The following is a 20,715-nucleotide window of genomic DNA, read 5'->3' on the forward strand; positions in this document are numbered from 1 at the left end:
GGTACAGGGGAAGGAAGAACCGAACTTTTATTTGATTGCAAGCACTGCAGAATGTTTGGGTCAGCATTCAAACATGTACTCCTTTACTTACAAACAGAAGATAAAACAGCTGTCACACCAAAGTCCGGCATATTTACAGTATTCAATTGTAGGATGGAAAAGAAATTACTGGGTAGAGGGTCAGGATAAAGAAAAGAGGAAGTTTCCTGTTGAAATACAGAGGGGCTATGCTGAAATAGGCCAGAAATGCCAGATTTTAAGAGGTTTCAGGGAATGCTAAACTCAATGGAGCAGATAGAGCTTTACAGGAACTACATCTCCTCCTCAACTCCTCAAGAAGAGGAACTGCTGGAACAGCAAGGAGTTTGGGTGCCAGTGCACGAGGATCAAGGTAAGCTGTGACTTTTCCTGTTAATTGATGAAGGGCAGCAGTTGTCACAGGCTTGTACAGGCAAGGGATGCTGAAGTCGGTCAGCTACCTAGAAAGCAGCCTGCTTTAGAGCTCTGAAAGATGGCATGGAAGAAGTGGGGAAGGCCTTCCAGTCCAAGAGACAGGAATGTGAGACTTGCCAGCATGGCTGTGAGCTCCCATCCTGCACTCAGTATTTAAAACTTCCTTGGGAGTCTACCTGCAATCTGTGCTTATTTCTTCTTTAGTGAGCTTTTCAGTTTCTTCTCCGAGGACAACTGTTTCCGTACCTTCTCCTCCTTTTTACCCAAATTTTCATAAATTGTCTCTTTCTGCCTGCGAGATCAGGAAGAAACAGGAGAAAGTGAGCAGAAGGAAAAGCCTAGCCAAGCCAGCAGGTAGAAAGAGCACTGCCAGAAGCAAGCATAGGTTAGCCTCGGGCTTACACCAGCACTTACTTGGAGGATTTTCGTGAGACCTTGGCATGCATATTCTTCACTGCAGGTGGGTAGGCGATGTTCCCGTACTCTGATTCATTCTGCTTGCCTTTCTGAGACTACGGGAGAGAAAACTCAAGCTGAGAAGAATGGGGTCTGGGAGAAGCATGAGAGGAGGCATAATGGAAGAATTGGGGCTGTTTAATCATGCAGGTATCACACGAGGATCTCAATAGAGGTTGGTGGATTGTTGGAAGTCCACAGTCTCTGTGCACTGCGCACAGGTGAGAAGCAGGGAATACATGTGCATCCTTGTACAGAAGGGACTAGAGGGGCAAAACATTTCTGGAGGCACTGACAAACTTCGCTGTGCTGGGTAAACAGTATTAAACAGCAGCAGGTAGTGAATGTTATCAGAGGCTACAAAGAGAAAGGATGCTAGTATCAGCAAGTAAGGATCAAGGAATGTTTGGATGTTGTGTTGAGGGACATGGTTTAGTGGGAGCTATTGGTAATAGGTGAACGGTTGGACTGGATGATCTTTTAGGTCTTTTCCAACCTTGGTGATTCTGTGATTCTATGATTCTCAGAGAAAACCCTTTTCACAGAGATTTGGGAGACTATTACAAAATCAGAATGGGGAAGACAAAGGGAAAGAGCAAAATCTTTGCTTGTCTTAGTTTCAGCTTGTAACTAAACCAGGCTTTGTGAAGTTATATAGAACGCATTTGAAACAGTTGCATTAAAACTTATTACTGATTAGTGGTTCAGAAGAGTACTTAAGCTGCTGCTATTGTCCCTTGAATTGTAAAGGTTTGGGGAGAAGTCTCAAATCTTGGTTCATTGTCATAGTCTGTGTAGGTCCCAAAGCTAGTTTAACATTTAGGAAATAGAGCACTTGTGCTCAGGGCCAACATTACGCAGGATAGTTCAATTCACAGGATAGGAAAGCCCATTTTCTCACCTGGATAACCTCCAGCTTTTTCTTTGTTGTCTCTATGAACTGGCAGATGGCCATGTAGATGAACTTGTACTGGGCTTCTGTCTGCACCATCCCTGAGCGTTGGGCCCTCACCATCTGGATGGTCTTCTGGATGTCAATGTCACAGTCCAGCCCTACCAAGGGGTACCAGAAAAGCTTTTGATGCATTTGCTGACTCCCCTCTCCCAATTCTCTTCCAAAGAAACTCGCAGTGGAACTCATTCAAGTAGTTTTCACCTCCCTTCACCCCTGCAAGGACCTCCCATCCCTTCTTCCTGGTCAGGGTCTTCCAAGCCTGGCCCTGGAGGAAGAGCTCAGGCTCAGGAAAGCCAAAAGCCACGCTAAACGGGTACAGTTCAGAGAATCAGTAGCTACCATAGAGCAAGGATAGCACAACTTTGTCAGGGCTGTGGCAGGTCCTCCTCCATTGAGACCTTTTGCTGCTGACATTAAGCCCTGCTGGGTGGGCCAGTTTACTTCAAGACACAATGAGGTCCTCTTACCCTTGGTGGAGATTGTTTCCACTATCATATCAATGACGATGATAGTCCCAGTGCGGCCAATCCCAGCACTGCAGGGAGAGGACAAGCAGAGATCAGAGCTGCCTGTGCGGTTAAACCTACATCCATCCCAGCCACCATGATCCTGAAACAGTATGCAGCTGCTTCTGGGAAGGACGCAGCACTTGTAGCAGCTGTTCATCACTGCCACAGAATTATCAAGGATTCAACAGGCAGTGGAGTTTGGTTTGGGGACATCAAAAAGGAGTAATTGTCAGTGGGTTCAAGTCCTAAGGAACAGCTAGTGCAGCAGGACAAAGACTTTACAACTTGCCCTATGGAACAGACAGACAATGATTTAAACCTCAGCCTTTGTACTAACCTGCAATGAACCAGAATAGGCCCCGCATGTGGAATGCTCTCCTGCTTCTGGTTTATTTGATCGAGGAAGCTCAGCACTCCTCCTGGCTCACTGGGGACACCGTGGTCGGGCCAGCTCAGGTACTGGTACTGCCAGATCTCACGCGCAGCCTTGCTCTGACAATAAAAACATCTTACTGGTGAAACTGCCGCCCAGTCCTATCCCTGGCCACCGACATAGGGAAAGCTGGGTCTTTAGCCAAAGTCTTCAGAGCATTCTTGGAGTGCTCCTTAGTGATTTCATCAGAGGTTGAGCCCAAAACAGGTGGAACAATGCAACCACAGCACACAGTAGTTCCCAGCCTTAGACATATAGTGACTTGTTAGACCCAGAACAGTCCCCGACCAGGCACACTCACGTCATTTATTGGACACACACACAGATGCCGGAGCTTGTATTCCAATGCGTCGTGCTCCCCGACATTCTCCACAAGGTAGGGACCATATTCTTTTGTGCTGCCTGCCTCCGGCCAGTAGGGCACGCATTTATTCTGCGTGGACAAAAGGTAAAGTGGAGACAGGCAGAAGGGCAGGGGAGAGAAAGAAAACAACTATGACTGAAGGGGAAAAAAAGGCAGTTCCAAGACACCTTCTTACCCGTCCTTTTTCTACTTCCCGTGTGGTCATAACAATAATATGTGTGTTCTCCTGCCACACCATTTGCCAGAAGTCGTTGACGGTGGCATCCAGACAACCCTGACTAGCAATGTAGGTCTTGGAGCACTCATCTGGACTGATCAGATTGTTCTGTGGAAAGGGAAAGATCAGGAATGCTGCAGGAACTGCCAGTCTGCTCTCCCACTTTGGGCATACAGCTGTCTTTCAAAAATCTCACCTTTACATAGTTGGCATTGATATAGTCAGATCCAGGGATGTTTGGGTCCCTTCCTTGGAGGATGACTCTAGAGTGATCAACTAGGGATGCAGTCAAAAATAAACAGCAGTGAGACACCCTGTGCCCAGCCACACAGATCTCTCTCACTGACTCCTGCCACCTCATTCATGTTACCCAGCGTATGCAGCATGCCCCAGATTTTAACCTCTCCTTCTCTGGGGTCAGAGCAATTTTAGTGCGTGCTTCCAGTTCTCCCACGACAGACTGTCCCATAAGCTAGTCTGACGCTTTCCTCCCTCCTTGCCTCCTTCAAGAGCATGTAAAGGCTGTGACCTTTTATGAGCTTTTAAATCCTCTATGCTGCAGACTTCATAATCCACTCTGGAGGACAGAACAGGCTGAGGCAGCGCCAGAGGTGACTTGGACACCTCTTCATTGCCTGTCTCCATCTCTTTGGTCTTTTTACAGTGGAGGAGATAGACTCACAAGGCAATATGTTCTTGTATCGATTCTTGCTCTTGTTTTCAGGTCTCTGGCCCTCGTGACGGTCAAATAGTTGTTTGGCTTCCTGTTTTTGCAGGCTCTGAAAGGAAGAGAAAGTTATGGCAAGATGACAGTGACAGCATAGGTGGTCACTCAGAGGAACAATGGTATCTCTAGGGGTACGTGGGCATGCTTGTCGAGGAATAGAGAGGTAAAAAGTTAATCTGGCCTTGAAAAGTCCAAAGTTCATGCTCTTACTGTTTCAGTGACTAGTTCTATCCATGAAAAAGTACATTTCTACCTCACTGGGTTCACTTAAAGATAATGCTTACTCCTGAGATCTAAACAGCCTTATTTCAGAGACAAACTGACATTGAGTTGCAAGACTGCCTGAGAAATTGGGAATGGATAGTTAAATGGTGCACAGGAGCTCCCCAAAAAGCCAGAGTAATATCCCCACACTGCTTCTTACATCAAATTCCTCCCAGAATCCAGCCTTCGATGTTTCCTCAGATAAACTCTTCTTGTTGAGTTCATGCACTCTATTCTCAATGTCAGCAGCATTCACTCTTGTAGCATAGTAGGGCTGTGGATGGGAAAATACAGCGAGTTGGCATGAGAGAGAGATGCTACTGGAGATCAGTCTCCTTTGTGGAAAATAAGGAGCAAGAGAAAACAAACAGCGAATCCCTCCAAAGGATCCTTGAGAAACAGAGGAAACAGAATTTACCTGCTTCAGGTACACAAAAGAGCCAGACACTTCTTCAATCCCTGTCTTCTTGAAGTGTTCCACAAGATCTGCCAAGCTGTCAAATTTTTCAGTGCCTCCAACTGTATAACGTCCATTCTATATGGAGAAACAACGTGTTACATCCCATAATGTTCCTGCACACAAAGCTAGTAGTGCTCAGGAAGAAAGAGGAATCTGAGGTTCAAAGTCATAGGAATCACTTTGTGCCATCTAGAATAGAGTCATCAAATGGCAGCTTGACAGCACTGAGTTCATGGTGGGCTGATTCCTTAGTGGATGGACCTGGAGGAAATACTGCCTTCAATTCTCATTTAAGGCCTATTGCTCTCCGTCCTTGAAATCTCCCTCCATTTCGTGCATAGCTTCATATGAAAGAGAGAGGAGAGCTTGTTACAGAAAGATGCAACGTCCTCCAGAGTAAGTCTGGAGACCTTGCCAATACCTCCATCTCTGCCAAGAGCTTTTAAGCCTTTTGATAAACTCAACATTAGATTGTGAATCCTCCCATCTCTTTCATTCGACTCCCTGTGCTGGAGTTCTCAGACACACCTCATCCTGCTTCCTTCCATGTCTGAGCACCCAGCACTGCCAATGGTCACCCAGTCCTACAAGAGAACATAAGGAACCTGCAAGGTGACAGCACTTTGATCCAAATTCATAAAGTGGTCATCAAGATGACAGGGCTTTTGAGGAGATAGCAGAGATAGGTAGAAACATCTACTCCCTCCTCCTTTTGCTCTTCCACCTGCTCACCTCACACATGATTTTGATGTGGGTGACTTTGAGACGGGCCCCAGAGGCACTGCTTGCTCCAGGTGGTGGAGCATCAGACCCAGGTTTAGGTTGGTCAGTCAGGACAGACAAGACAAAATCCCCAGGTTTGCTGAGGCTCTCCCGCACCAAGAAGGTCCATGGGGTGGCTTTGGCCTGGAGAAGTGATTCAGCTGCAACACCTGACAGATGCCCATGGTACCACCTGAAAAAAAGAAGAGAAGGGCAGAAGAGGTGGAGATGCGAGTAAGTGGATGCCCTTGAGCTGCTCGGTGCCAGACAGCAACACTAGGGAAAGAAAGATGAGGGGAGAAATAGAGGAAGGAGGAAAGGAGGGATACCAATGAAGAAGTAAGATCTTGGGAAAATTACATGACATTGCAGTTAGATAGCTGCCAAGAAAAGGAAAGGGCAAGGGTTGAGTGAAGCTAGAAGGGATCAAGGAGCAGAAAGTACAGTGGGAAAGCACCAAGTGTGATCCAGCCGTGTTGTACATAAAAACACAGGTAAGCAATGCTTACTGGATCCCAGATCAGTTCAGGTAGGATATGTGCGGGTTCCAGTATCTCCAAGCATTACTGGGATTCAAGCCTTACTGCTACAGTGTGCTTTGGAAATTCAAACACTAAAGAAAACAGAACTAAGCCCCCAATGAGTCAGAAGCAATCCCATCAGATTTAGCAGCGCTCAGATGGCTTTACTGAGTTCAGACCCATTACAGAACTAACCTAGGGACAGATCCTTTTCTTGGAACACTAGTAACAACCTTGTTTTCTGAAACTCAGCTGTCTTTTCAAAGGATAATTCCCATTCTATGAACGCATCACAATGCAGCAATCAGACTAGCCACGGGGACCATTCCAGAAGGTGCTGAGGACATTACTGAGCTGCAAAGTAGGGAGACATGCAAATTGTAGTAAGTTGAGATGCCGTGAGATGTTCTGAATCATCCCACTCCTCCCAGTACCACTTTGCTTGGGTAGGCTCTGCTGGATCTGGATATACCTGAGCCCAGGAGCTACCACAGCCCCTATGCCTGTGTGCTGAGTGCTTCCCACTTAGGCATCAGAGAGCAGATTTGTGCCCTTCTCCAGCAAGGATGGTCTGGCTCAAACAGGCCTATCTGTGTCTGGGCCAGCCTCATCTGCACCTGAAGTCATGTGCTGGGCTCTGCATTTGGGGGCTTTCAATCTGTAATGCTAGCATGGGCTTTGTTCCTGCAGCTCTATCCTGTTCCACAGAACAGCCAGCAACTTCAGCCACCTCCAATTTGTCCATCTCTCCGGTGAGCAGCATTTCAAAAGCAGGTAGCTCTTGCATCAGGCTGACTTGCAATGCATCTTCCTGCTCTGCTCACTTCAGGTACTGCAATAAGCACCAGATATGCTCCACACATCACTGCACACACTGCAGTCAAGGCCAGGCAGATGCTGAGTGTGGGCAGATCCATAGCAGCAGGTTTTCTGCTGACTGACTAAATGATGGAGGTCTGGGGCAGTAGTGGTATTAATGATGGACTTTGAATTGCTACAGCTCCTCCACTATCCCCAAGCATTAAAATAGTTCAGGACCCTATGCCATAGTCACAGAAACTGACAGGGCATTTGTTCACCCCTGCTCTGCTCAGCACAACACATTCCTCTACACATCATCTAAGATCCTGTTGAGAGCAAGATGTCGCAGTCAGTTACCATGCCTAAGCTAGCTGAGGCTAGCTTTAATTTCTATCGATCTTCCCCCCATTCTCCGCAAGAAGTAGCTGGGGACTCCCATTGCATGGCAGTTATTAATTTCTGAAGCTCTTCCCAAGCAAGTGTCCAGCCAGCATTTGCCCTGGGGAACAGCTGACCTCCCTCTTGATCAAGAAAGGGGTCTGCGAGCCACTCCTCCACAGGAAGGAAGGAGTTAATGTGCCCTGTTCCCCCCTTCCCTCCCCCAGCACAGCCCAGCTCTTCAAACCCACGTGATGGAAAATCACTTGGGGAGAGAGTGAGAGGAGCTTTCGTAAGAGCTGGGGGGAGAAGTTTCCAACCGCAGGAGGAAGGGAGGAAGCTGTAGGGCCACAGCCCAACGGCCTTGAGTGGAGCGGACAACCAGGACACAGGGGCGACCCAGGGTGTACCAAGCTGCTTCTCAGCCAGCATTGCAGTTCCTTGTTCCCAGGTGCATGAGGAGGACCTGTCTGCGCCCCAGGAAGCAGTCTGTCCCCATCCCAGAGCACAGTATGACACTCCCCAAGCTGCATCAGCAAGCCTGAACACTTGATGCAAGGGCAAAACCACCTGATTTGGTTTAGGAACTTTGTGTCAGAGAGGTATGCAAAGTGGAGACAGGAAGGAGACTCAGCAGGCCAGGAATAGCAGGTGAATGTGGGCCCCACTCAGCCACATGCGTCAGCTAGGACCAAATGAGCAGGTCTGGGGCAAGGCTGAGGTCTCCCACACACCAAGTCACCCCCAGATACCACTGCGGATACATAACTAACGGCACAACCCCTGCTTTTTACGAACAGTACATAAATCACAAAAGCGACAAGAAACTGGAAGTATAAATAGATCCCCATCAAGTCTGCTCTGCTGTCAAGTTATGTCCAGCTATTGCTGAGGATGGTGTCTCCGCAGAAACACAGGAGGATGTGGGAGCCAGGAGATGCATTTTGCAAGGTTCTCTCTAGAGATGTGGGCAAGGAAGAGAGAAGGGCATGAAACATCACCACAGACATACTAATGCTTGGTTTTCTCCATACCTCTCTGTGGTGGGATCAGAACAGTTGAGCGGATATCGCAAGTCAATGATGGTTCCATCTTTGTCTTGCAGTGAGCCTTGCTGCTGTGTGTAGTACTCCACCAGTTCTGAAAGTGTGGCAAACTTCTCTCCTCCATATAGGTCATAGAAATCCCCAGTATTCTGGATACGGATGTGGGTTACCTGATCACCAACCCTGAGGGACGAGGCACAGAGTAGTCTGGTGAGACAGTTGAACAAAAACCAGAAAATGTGGAGCCCCTGCCTGTATCACCTCCTACCATGGAACTGCAGCAAACCATCCCAGTGGAAGCAGATGGCTGGAAGAAGAAGCTCTTGAGGAAAGTTAAGGCAAAGTCTAGAAGGTTCTGGACAGCTCAGGTCCTTTTACAGCTTGGAGAGAAGTCAGAGGAATAAGGACAGGTTGAAGGACAGACCGTAGGACAAACAAGGACCTAAGCATGTTGCATATGTAACCTTGGAAAGACAGCAATTGAAGTCCAAGTTACCTACCTAACTGAAAGGGAAAAATCCCCTTGATTCTTTCGACTGGGTCTGGCTAGAAAGCTCCCATGGACACCTCGTCCCTTCAGTAAGGCTTCAGCTTCCAGCCCACTCAGGTCACGATGAAACCACCTAGAAAAGGAGATGAAAACAGAAACAAGTAAACAAAAAATGCCAAGTACCACTGTTGTACAGTGAAGAATGGCTTCCAGTCATCTTCCTTAGGTAGACCTACACAGATGATAGCCAGCAACAGCATAAGCACCCTTTGTACCCACCACCTTCCCAAGCCAATGAAGGATTTCAGCTGAGATACAGCTATCAGTGTGATCCCCTATGAGCTTGTTCCCCTGCCTACACACACGCACACACGCGCACACTTGTCAGACCCTCTTACCTCACCATTGTGAAGGGAAAAAAGAAGGGGAGGTCAAGTGGCTATCACCAAAGCAACTCAAAAAATACAAAGGAAAAGTCACTTTGCACTGGTGAGAAAAGGGAAGTCGGAGATCAGCGATGGAGCAACCGACACTAAGTTGTTTCTGCTTCGCTTGGGAGCTGGCCATGTATCTCTCCTGAAGTCTACCGTTAGTCCACTCAATGCCTCTCCATCACTCTGTTTCTGGATATGTGCCTTGATCTCCTGGCTCCCTGTGCACTGCTGGAGAGCACGGGCAGGAACAGCCTGGTGTGCAGCTGAGCACACGCGGGTCCAGGAACAGGAAGCGCTCTGAACCATCAGCTCCTCAGCCCCAAGCTGCTTTGCACACACTTCTGCTTCTCCTTTTGTGTCTTTCCTCCCCAGCCCCTTGTTATTCTCGGGCCCTTGCTTTTTTTCTCTTTTTTTTTTCCACATCAGGTTTGACTCTATAAGTGCTTTTTGGGACCCAGCTGTGGTCACAAATTTCAGTTCTGCAAGACCTCCGTTCCCCTTCTTTCCCATGAGGTCAGTAAGAAACCCAACTGCTCCCCACCCCAAAGTCCTTGCAGTGGTACTAAGGTGACCACAGCTGCCTTAGGGTCACCCACACATCCGCAAGGGTAAAACATGCTGGTACACGTTCAGCAATAAAGCACCCTACAAGTCATGACCACCTGCATGGTGCAATGCACCTGGCTCTGCAGGGCTCCTCTCAGCCATGCAGCTGAAACCTCCACCACCCCACTAGGCAGGTAAATATCCCATGTGCTCTAAGCAGCCACAGGAGGAATCTGAGTAAAGCCAGGTCTGCAGATTTTAAGAGGCACAGGCTAGCACTCTAAGCACAGCACTCTCATCTTGAACACAGCCTACCTGGAGAGCACAACTTACAGAAGCTCAAAAAGACTGGAAGACAGATGCTGGAGCACCCAGGACAGCAGGCAGAGAGCAGAACCACCAGTTACAGCCTATGGTGGGTTCACACGGCACCAGTCCAGCTTAGCCTAGGATCTTCAAGATCCCAGTACAGCGTACTGAGGTCAAAGCTGTAATTCCATACATCCAGATCAAAAGAAAGAAAACCGTTTCCACTTCTCTACGGCTAAGGCACATGACTATCCTTTCCCATAGCACTGATTTTAAAGTCTGCAGTTCTCATGAAAGAATGGGAGCAAAGTAAAAGCCACATAAGGCAATCCAGCTGGTGAAGGAGTATGACTCTTCCTTCTCACCATCTCAGCTACCACACAGGGTGGCTGAGATGTGTGATGTCGGCAGCAGGAACAGCAAGAGATTTGCTCATTTCAAGTAGCAGCAGTTGCAGACTTCCCTACGTACCACGACTGTGAAATCTTGCAAAGAACTGAACAGGCTGCTCACAGTGGCCAAGACATACAGAAACTAACACCAAAGGGAAGTACGGGAGACACGAATGGGGAAACTAAACTTCATTGCTAGAAAGACAGATCAGGCAACAAAAAACAGCTTCTTTTAAAATACTTCCAGTTTCACACAGATGATAAGATGGGATGTGGTAAGCTGCAGGAATCCAGCTGCACTGACTTAAAACCCATATTAAAAGAGGGAAACTTTAAAGGCACAAAGACTCAATGAAAGAAATGTTACACAATGAATATACTACACCTAAATAAGCTCAGAACCACACAGGCACTTGTTTACTCCCTGTTCCCTGTGGGATGAGGGAGAGAATTGGAAAGAAAAGAAAAAAAAGAACTTGTGGGTTGAGATAAAAACTATTTACTAAAGAGAAAGGGGGGGATAATAAAAAGGATAATAGTTATGATAATAACAATGTATACATATAAATAAATGATGCACAAGCAATCTCGCTACCTGCCAGCCAATGCCCAGCCAGTCCCCAAGCAGCTCCTGCCTGGCCCATTTCCCCACCACTTCCAATTTTTTTCACATGATGTCATATGCTATGGAATATCCCTTTGGTCAGTTTAGGTCAGCCATCATGGTTCTGTTCCCTCTCAGCTCCTCATGCCCTATCCACCCCCCACGCTGGCAGGACAGTATAAGAAGCTGAGAAGCTGAAACGTCCTTGGCTCTGTGCTGCACCGCTCAGCACCAACTAAAAGCACTGGTGTGTTATCAATGGTGTCTTTCTCCTAAAACCAAAACACAGCATTATACCAGATGCTATGAAGGGAAAATCAAATCTGGATGGTTTCACACAGTGGCACAGGACATGGGTATGTTTCCAGTCACCTGGTGGTTGCTTCCACCATTGTAAGCACATTGCACTTGCCACGGCAGGTCTGTGGGAATGTAATACAGTGAATCTGCTAGGCCTCCCCTTACTCATACTTCAGCCATTGTCCTGCATACCCAAGATAGTCTGCATACCCTGCATACTCTTTGGCTTGCTTAATTCTATCACCTTTCACATTCATGGATAACCTATGCAGTGGCATCCATGGTCAAGTCCATCCCTTGACCCCAAGTTCATATATATAATGCATCTCTTCCTTGATGGCCTGACGTATCATTAGCCCACAGAGCTAGAAATAATTTGCCCTTATGTTGTCAGTCAAGATCCACCTAGTCAGTCCTAGAGACCCAGTCCATTTGCTGCTTGCTTTGATGTTCATCAGTGGCACAGTACTTGGGCATCTAAGTGACATTCCTTTACATTCCTTTACATTCCTTTACAACCATGTTCTCTACCCAAGCAGCAATATCTTTCCATAACGCAGGGGCCCAGGTGAGTTTGCCACTGCCCCATCAGCTGTTCTACTTTCACTGTTGCAAACACTTCCACAGGGCATTTGTCATCACCCAGGAGTCAGTGCAGCACTGGCCACTTCTTTCTTCAGTAATATTTAAAGCTAATTGGATGGCCTTCACTTCTGCAAATGGCCTCAATTCAACTTCAGTAGCTTCTGCAACTCATCATGGTAGGGCTCCATATAGCAGCCTTCTACCTCTAACACTTTCCCACAATAAAATAGGACCCATCAGTGAACAAGTCGTATTGCTTTTCAACACTCAGGTAGTGTACACATAGCAAATCGTACAATAGCTCAAGTTGGAAAGGACCCATAAGGATAATGGAGTCCAACTCCTGACTCCACACAAGACCACATGTCTGAAAGCATCATCCAGATGCTTCTTAAACCCCAGCAAACTCAGGACTGTGAGTATGTAGGACTGTGAGTATGAGGACTGTGACTCATGTATCTTCCCCTCTAGAGCCTTCACCATCTTAGTAAGCCTTTTTTTGGACACTCTCTAATAGTTTTATGTCCTTTTCGTACTGTGGCACCCAAAACTGAACACAGTGATCAAAGTGAGGCAGCATCAGTGCAGCATAGAGTGGGAAAATAATTTCCCCTGGCTAGCTAGCAATGCTATGCTTGATTCACCCCAGGATACAGTTAGTTAACCTTCCTGACTACCTGGGCACACTGCTGACTCATATTCAACTTGTTGTTGACCAAGATCCCCAGATTTCTTTTGATTGGACTGCTCTTCAACATCTCATCTCCCAGTCTGAATGTATAGCCAGAATTACCCTTTCCCACATGCAGAATTTGGTGTTTGCTCTTGCTAAAAATTCATGTGGTTGGTGATTGCCCAGTCCCCTAATTTGTCTAAATCTCTCTGCAAAGACTCTCCATGGAGTCAACAGTTCCCCCAATCGATTACTATTAACAGACTTCCTCAAAACACCTTCTAGTCCTACATCCAAGTCATTTTTAAAAATATTAAAGAGAACTAGCCCTAAAATGGACCCTGGGGAACCCTGCCAGTGATCAGCCACCAGCCTGATGTAACGCTATTTACTATAACCTCTTGGGCCCAACTCACCACCCAATTGCTCACCCATCAGATTATGTTTTTGTCTAGCCATATAGTGGACATTTTGTCCAGATACGGGATACTGTGAGAAACAGTATGAAAAGGGATCCCTCTGTCCCTCCAGAAATACAGATGGGTTCTGCCCCTTTATAACTTGATGGCATTAGAGTACTCTGTGCACTGGTGTCCACTAGAGACTTACACTCCTGTGGTTCTAATGTGCCAGGCCATCAAATCCACATAGTCCAATATAATTGTTTGTCCCTTCCCTCCACCTGGCCAGAGGCAGGGCACCTCTGGTTCTTATTACTGAATTCATTACTCACTTCTCATATATGAGAACCAGAAGGTATACTGTCAATGTCAGAAATAAGATCAGACCATCTGTTCTATCTAAGTACATTTTGCCATTTGGAAACTGGAGCAGCCATTTTTGTGGAAGAACCCCCTTTATTGATTGTTCTTCCTTGCAACTCGCATATCCATGCCTACAGGGTCAAAGCAGGTTTTCCTTCTCACTTCCTCATATCTTATCCATGGTCACACAGGTAAAACCACAGGGTGACAATGTGGTGTCACTATATTCTCTCATTCGAGCACAAGAACACTTACTTCTAATAGCTGAGATACTGGTTTGTACAGGCTGGAGAGAAAACTTATACTTTTTCTTTGAGCCACTGAACCAGTTTTTCTACAGCTGACACAGGTCTGTAGGGAGAAACACAGATTTTCCTCATATTGTTGAAGCTTGTCTAGACAATGGCTGAAATATTTTTGCATATCTTGCAGCTCACCCAAGGTTAGGGGTCAGATGTTACACCTCCATTATGAGTTCTCGCCCCCTGCTCCTCCCATTCTTGTTATGGCTCTGCTTCATCTGCTTCATCTTCACCTCCTTCTGTCTAAGCAGGAGTTTCTTTCCCCGCTAAATAAGCTGACTGTTTTCTGCAGCCATTTTTAACTCTTGTGTATAGGGATAACTGATAATGGCACTGGTTGGTTCTGTGAATGAGATGCAGGGCTTGTCACAGGGATTGGAGTGACCACAGGGCCTTTCACAAGAGTCTGGGGCAACCACAGGGCCCATCAGATAGGTCAGAGCAACCACAGGGTCCGTCACAAAGACTGGAGCAATTGTAGGGCCTGCCACAGTGCTTGGAGCAACATCGGGACTTGTTGCGGGAGTTGGAGCAGTCACAGGGTCTGCCACAGGAGTTGGAGGAGTTGCAGGGACCACTCACTGCACTATCATCAGATTCAGAGGTATTCTCTTACCCTCAAGTGTGCTGAATAGTACTGACAAAGGCTCAGTAGGCTTTGGCCAGGCTCCAGCACACTGCAGTGACTTGTGTCTCTCTAGAATCCTGATAACCACCAGGATGTGCTGTTGTTCAGGATTCCACAGCTGTTCAGGGGTGAAGTTCCAAGACACCGTGAGCCCCTATTGCCCTAGATACCCATACCATCCCACACTCCCTGCCATTCAAATATATCCCACCTCAGAACAGAGCTCTCGGTGATATTCTTAAACAGTTGCTTAAACAAAACCTGAAACACGAATCAATAGGTTTGAACATCCCAGAGATATTCAGAATTCTCAAAAACTACCATCATTAGTTTAGGGGAAGAAGAAAAAGTGTAAGAAAATGGGAGGCTGAGGAAATGGTGGAAAGTATCTTCCCATGTGCCTCCGGTGGTGCAGCGGTAGAATTCCCGTTTGCAACACCAGGGAGCCCGGGTTCGAATCCCCCCCTGTGGAGCAGGGGGTAGAAGTGCCGCTCTGCTGCACAGAGGGCTCGAATCCCGGGAGTTGGACTCGATGATCTCTAAGGTCCCTTCCAACTCGCATGATACTATGATACTATGATACTATGATATGATACTATGTCTCCCCCACAGCCTATCTCCCAGAGGAGACAAAGCAAAGAGTCTCATTACTACTATTCTCCAGTACGTGGTTCCCTAGGCACGAAGATGATTGTAATGCTGAGCACAAGAACCAGATTAGTTTTCCAACCAGAAATGTTATTGTACCACAAACCAACATCACACAGTACAGCAAAACGGCAACCTTAATCTAACACTTAGAAACAGTAAACAACACAATGGGGAAAATAAATAGCAAGTAAGGTGCTAAATAACATGGTTCTAAAAAAAGACACTGAAGGAGCTCTGCAAATAATAACAAAAATTAGCAGAGTGACTACCACAACAGCCACAACTTTGCTTTAATACGCTCTGGTCAATTTTGCTGTTAATGTAACTCTTTAAGCCTCATGTTGAGTGCCAAAAGGACTGCTGAGGTATCCAAGAATCACACAGCCATTCACCCACACCCCCCTCTCCCACGGGGATAGGAGAGAGAACTGGAGAAAAAAAAAAAAAAAAAAAAAAAAAAAAGTAGAACTCATTGGTCAAGATAAAAACTATTAACTAAAACAAACAAAAAAAAAAATAGGAAGAGGAAGAAAGGACAATAGTTATGATAATAATAAAATGAACAGACAAAACAAGCAATGCACAAGCAATTGCTCACTACTAGCCTACTGACGCCCTTAGCAGCTCCTGCCTGCCCAGCCAACTCCCCACAGCTTCAGGTTTGTTCACGATGTCATACGGAAACATGTAGCACAAAATTATAGCTGAGACTCTAAAATACTATCGTAAGTACCACCAGATTGTACAACCTCATCTTGCAGATTCCTGGTGAAGAAAAGTAACGGCTAGCACAGGAACAAGATTAGAAGACAGGATAAACAAAGTAGGTACTTAAAAGGCACTGAACTACTGTTAAAAAGGACACTGTGAAGCTGGGCACAATCCAGCACTGGGCCATCAGGACAATGAGGAGCTTGGGTTCACCACAGAAAACGAGAGCTAGGTTTGTTCAGTCTGGAGAAAAGACACTTGCTAAGGAATTTAATAGCAGTCTGAGACTATCTAAAAGGGGACTGGCGGGTAGAGATGATGGGTTCAGATTCTTCTCTGTGGAACACAGCAAAAGGAAAAGAAATAAGAAGTGTGGCTTGCAGCAAAAGAAATTCAGATTATACATGCAACAAGGGTGTTTCAGCAATTGCCCCAGTTGTCCAGAGAGACTGGGAAAACTACTCCATGAGATGCGCAAGAACTAACCTTGAAAAAGGCCCTTAGCAACCTCAACTACTGAGCTTTAGAGATGGCTCTGCTGTGAGCAGAGAGTTGGACTAGGCCATCCTGAGGTTGAAATGGCTGCCAAAGGAACAGCAGAAGAAGAATTTATGCACAGAGGTTTCTTTTCTTCCATGTACTCGCTAAGTCTCTGTTTGCAGTTAATAAAGTCAATTATCAAATACATTAGAAATATAGCACCTTTTGTCAAGGAATTTCACTGATAAACTACCTCCTTTGGTTTGCATATAAAGTGTTCCCTTGCATGTTTTTAATAACACTTCACTGCTACAGAAAGAAAAATCAGTCATCACCTCACTGATACTCACTCCACCTGCTCATGATTTTATAAACCTTTCTTACCTGTTTCCCAGGCTGAAAAGTCCAACCTTATTTAGATGGTGTCCACACAAAGCTATCCTACACCAAATCACCTTTGTTGTCCCTCTTTGAGGTGTTTCCAATTCTGTTGTATTGTTTTGGAGAAGAGGGCAAAGGGTGGCTCAGAAACGAACAGCGTTAAAGATGTCGGTGAGACAGAGGGCTGTGTTCATCACAATGATGATTTCCACTGTTTGCTCACCAAAACTAAGCATTAAGCTAACATGCACACGGACTTGTATACTGTCACAGTCTTACTCCTGAGAGGTTACCATTAACTCACAACTGTTTCACATGTAAATTCTGAGTTATTTTTCTCCACAAAAGCACATTGTGCCTGACAAACGTGGGAGCCTTTTACAACAGTGTTTGACACTGTCCCACACAAGATCCTTGTCCCTATATTGCAAAGACATGGATTTGATGGAAGGACTACTGGCTGAATAAAGATTTGTCTAGATTATCACATTCAAAGAGTTCTGGCCAATGGCTCAGTGTCCAGATAGAGACAAGTGACAAGTGGTGGTTTTAAACTAAAATATAGTAGATTCAGATTAGATCTTAGTAGGAATTATTTACTCAGAGGGCAGTGAGACACCAGAATATGTTGCCCAGAGAAGCTGTGGATGCCCTACTCCTGCAAGTGCTCAAGGCCAGGTTGGGTAGGGCTCTGGGCAATTGGAGCTAGTGGGTGGCAACCCTGCCCACAACAGACTAGAGGACTAGAACTAGATGATCTTTAAGATCCCTTCCAACCCAAACCATCCTACGATCCTAAGAACATCATTTTACATATGCCTATGTTGAATTTCATCTCCTGATCAACTGCCTATTATTTCACTATCATAAAGTCCTTCTGCAATCGTTGAGTCAGCTTCCATCCTATTATCCTGAAAAACTTTCTAAAAACAGTTAATTTTCTCATCTCGCTATCCAAGCTCTATTTATAGGTCTTTTGGAAACATACTGAACAGCACATAATTCAGGTCAGATCCTTATCATGTCATCACTGATAACTTCAATATGCTATAAAAAGTGGATGCTTATTCCTACTTTCCTTTCCCTATTTTCTACAAGTAATTCACTAAAGAAAAATGTCACCTTCTCTTTTATGCCATGGATTTGTCTTCAATCCTTTCATGAGGCAACCTTGTCAAAACCTCTTTTGGAAAGCCACTTTTCTCTTGTCCAGAAACTTGTGAAGTTGCTGAAAATCTCCAGGCTTTTTTACAACTGAAGATTTGCCTTTACAAAAGCAGATGCTGACTCTTTCTTTGATGTCACAGTCATTGCCTTCTCTGCTACCTCTTGCCCAGCTATCAGCTTTAATGGTCTGTGCTTTCCTCACATTTGGAGGCTTTTATTTTGAGCCCTTTTTGAAAATCAGCATTGCATTTGCCATTTCTAATTCTCAACACTGAGACAGGCAGTCTTATGGTTCTGCCCATAAGTACATAGCAGTGAAGGCCATCTGGTCCTAGGGAATGGGCATATGGACCATCATCCAATAACCTGCCAAAGCTAGATGCTCTCTCAGGTTGTGTGACCATCTGACAAGGAGGTTCTATTCAGACTAGTGCAAATTGCATTTCTTTACTCCATACCACTGCAGTCCTCAAAACAGAACACCCATTTATACTGATGATAAAGACTGCACGCCCTGCTCTTCCATAAAGGAAAAATAAAACTGTAGCAACCAAAAATTGCTTGGATTAAAAAGGACAACCCTCTGTACAAAAACATTTTGAAATGCTGCAGCTCCACAGCTTGCAGAATAATGGCAGTGGGTGGGGCATCACAAACTGCTCGCTCATTATCCAAGTGAGGAGGAGCAATGGTAACAGCAGTAACACCAAAGCACTAGTACTCCAGCACCTTGCTTAAGGCATATTTTTCCCATGTGTGCCCAATTCCTACTGCCAGTGTCTTTGTTTCCCCACCCCCCAACTCTGTTTTCTTGCCTTAACTAACACACAGAGCACTCACCCACAGGATGGCATCAGGATCTTGACACGCAGATCTCCACTGATGGGGTATTAACAGCAGCTGTTGGAAGAAGTACCACGCCCCTAAAGCAGGGGGTCCTACAGGACGAAATAAAGCAAGATTGGAAGTAGCAGGGGTGAATTTATGCTCTGCTGCCATGGCTGGGTGATCATGGCAGTCGGCGTCAAGGCTCAGGAAGGAATGGCTGATGGGTCTGCCGTGTGTCCTGTGACTCACCCGTGTCTGATCCACACAGGCAGGATCCTGACTGAGCTCTGTTTGTTTCTGGGCAAAGTAAAGGTGGTAGCTCCAGGCTAGGCAAAAAGCAGGCCCTAGGCAGAGGGCTTGGTTTTCACTATTTGCAAAACACTTCCTGGGCTGTAGTTAATAAATAACTAAAGGGGTGGGGAAAGGCCAGGCTGGCAGAGGTAGGTAGAAACGGAAGGGATGGACTGCTCTTCCTATTTCCTATCCACTCTGCTCACACCCTCACCAGCTACATTCCTACCTGGTTTGTAACCAAGGTGCAGAAGGCAAAACCCAACACAACTCTTGCAGCTCTAGCTTGTTCTCCCAGCCCATGGTGGCTGGGAGCCCTTCTTTGCTCTCAGCCCTTCCCAAAGACCCCAGTACCTCCCATGGGCAACAGGCACACGTACTAGAAGGCTAAAATGATAAGTTTGTGAATGTTTTCACCTTCATAAGGTGAAAACAACAAGACTTCACAGCAGGGAGAACCCACTCCTTTCTCAGTCTCATGAAAAGCAGGATAGTTACGCATTGTCTGCACCCAAAATGGGCAAGCATAGCCCTCCCTCTTTATGCCAGTCCTTGCTACACCATGTTGCCACTTTTATAACAAAGTCTGACAAGTCTGCCACACATTTAGATAGGAAACAAGAACACGGGCACAGAAGCTCATTGTAGGAGTGTATGGGGAAGTGTCTGAATGAGCAGTACTGTCTTAGCTGCATTTACATCACTGGACAACATCTTATGGACAATGCTGTTTTCGGGAACATGTTGCCTAATACGTTTCAAATTGCACATCTGTAAATACTTGTTCTTGCAAAGACATCTCGACAAACTGGAGGGCATACTAAGGCTTGAATTATAAAGTGTATTTTCTGCAGAACTCGGTACATGCCAGCCCCTTGTACTGTAAGCTCAGGTCTCACCACATAAGACACGGGCACCGCTCTGACTGCTCTGCATCAGGAAGAAGGACCTCTACCTGCATAGCAGCACCAGCTTACGTCCATTCATAACTGAATGAGGGCACTTTCAAGACGTCTTTTATTCACAGCCAGACACAGAAACATGCACAAAGGAGCCAGTTCATCTCACGCCGTTATCTTCCTCGTTTAACCGCTCAGTTTCCCGGGGCCGGCTGAGCAGCAGCGCAGACAGCCCCAGCCGCGAGGGAAGGCTCCGGCCAGAGCCCCGGGGACCACCGGCACCAGCCCAGGCGGCGGCGTCACGAGGCGGCCACTCCGCCGATGCCAGCCCCGTGCGGCGGCAGCTTCATGGGGGGCAGGAACAGAGCCTTCAGCTTTCCCGACATGCTGGCGATCTCCGGGTCCTGCGACTCGTAGGACTTGATCAGCCGGGCGAATTTCAGCACCCCTGCGAAGGGAGGGAGGCAGGGAGGGAAGGAAGAGGGCGCTCGGCGGAACGAGCCCCGCCCCCCTTCCGCCGGGACCGCCCACCTTCGCCGTCGCTGCTGAAGCCGTAGGCCTTGATCACGTCCTGCTGGATCTGCGTGGCCACAGGCAGCAGGAACTGCAGCATCTTGCCCATGTCGTTACACGCGTTCTCCCGGGCCTCGTCCATGCGCTGCACGTTCTCAGGCGCCCCGAAAGCCTTGATCACCTCGGCCAGCACCACTGCGGTGACACAACTCCCTCACACACCGCGCCGCGCCGCCCCGCACCGCACACCCGACACCGCTCACCTTTAGCCTGCTCCGCGCTAAGGGCCGGCGGCGGAGCCTGGGCGGAGGCCGCCATGGGGACCAGCGCTCCCTCTCACCGCCAACCACCACCTCCCGCCTTCCCCTCCCGCACGGCAGGCGCCGCCCCGCCGCCGCCCCGCCCTATCGTTACACTGCAG

At 47.0% G+C, this 20,715-nt stretch overlaps 2 protein-coding genes across 3 annotated transcripts; both read right to left on the reverse strand.

Annotated features, from left to right (window-relative positions):
* Nucleotides 1-4: 4 nt before the first annotated feature.
* PTPN6 (protein tyrosine phosphatase non-receptor type 6) lies at nucleotides 5-18,703 on the reverse strand. Of its 2 annotated transcripts, none has more exons than XM_072347388.1 (15): nucleotides 18,604-18,703; nucleotides 8,847-8,969; nucleotides 8,335-8,529; nucleotides 5,571-5,793; nucleotides 4,797-4,913; nucleotides 4,539-4,652; nucleotides 4,070-4,166; nucleotides 3,584-3,663; nucleotides 3,346-3,495; nucleotides 3,108-3,239; nucleotides 2,711-2,865; nucleotides 2,332-2,399; nucleotides 1,811-1,962; nucleotides 868-965; nucleotides 5-745 (listed from the first exon to the last, which is right to left on the reverse strand). In XM_072347388.1, the coding sequence occupies exons 1-15, from the start codon at nucleotides 18,615-18,617 to the stop codon at nucleotides 643-645; spliced, it is 1,821 nt and encodes a 606-aa protein (XP_072203489.1). In that variant the 5' UTR covers nucleotides 18,618-18,703; the 3' UTR covers nucleotides 5-642. The 2 variants fall into 2 exon arrangements, with proteins under 2 accessions (XP_072203489.1, XP_072204342.1); XM_072348241.1 differs by lacking the exon at nucleotides 18,604-18,703 and adding an exon at nucleotides 9,235-9,596.
* A 1,178-nt stretch (nucleotides 18,704-19,881) lies between these two features.
* Nucleotides 19,882-20,715, reverse strand: C1H12orf57 (chromosome 1 C12orf57 homolog). Its single transcript, XM_072353347.1, has 3 exons — nucleotides 20,558-20,715; nucleotides 20,313-20,489; nucleotides 19,882-20,229 (listed from the first exon to the last, which is right to left on the reverse strand). Exons 1-3 carry the CDS (start codon nucleotides 20,610-20,612, stop codon nucleotides 20,081-20,083), a joined length of 381 nt encoding a protein of 126 aa, XP_072209448.1. The 5' UTR covers nucleotides 20,613-20,715; the 3' UTR covers nucleotides 19,882-20,080.

Source organism: Excalfactoria chinensis, chromosome 1 (genome assembly GCF_039878825.1).
Source record: "Excalfactoria chinensis isolate bCotChi1 chromosome 1, bCotChi1.hap2, whole genome shotgun sequence".
Taxonomy (NCBI): domain Eukaryota; kingdom Metazoa; phylum Chordata; class Aves; order Galliformes; family Phasianidae; genus Excalfactoria; species Excalfactoria chinensis.

Bases quoted from the DNA above. Each gene is read 5' to 3' on its own strand.
- PTPN6 (XM_072347388.1), bottom strand. The intron at 5,794-8,334 runs GTATGGAGAAAA...TCTTTTTTTCAG, and splicing joins TCTGATCCCACCACAGAGAG to GTGGTACCATGGGCATCTGT. The intron at 4,653-4,796 runs GTAAATTCTGTT...TCCCATCCACAG, and splicing joins CTTTTGTGTACCTGAAGCAG to CCCTACTATGCTACAAGAGT.
- C1H12orf57 (XM_072353347.1), bottom strand. From the start codon at position 20,612: ATGGCGGCCTCCGCCCAGGCTCCGCCGCCGGCCCTTAGCGCGGAGCAG. The intron at 20,490-20,557 runs GTGAGCGGTGTC...GTGTCACCGCAG, and splicing joins TAGCGCGGAGCAGGCTAAAG to TGGTGCTGGCCGAGGTGATC. The intron at 20,230-20,312 runs GTGGGCGGTCCC...CTCCCTTCGCAG, and splicing joins CTTCAGCAGCGACGGCGAAG to GGGTGCTGAAATTCGCCCGG.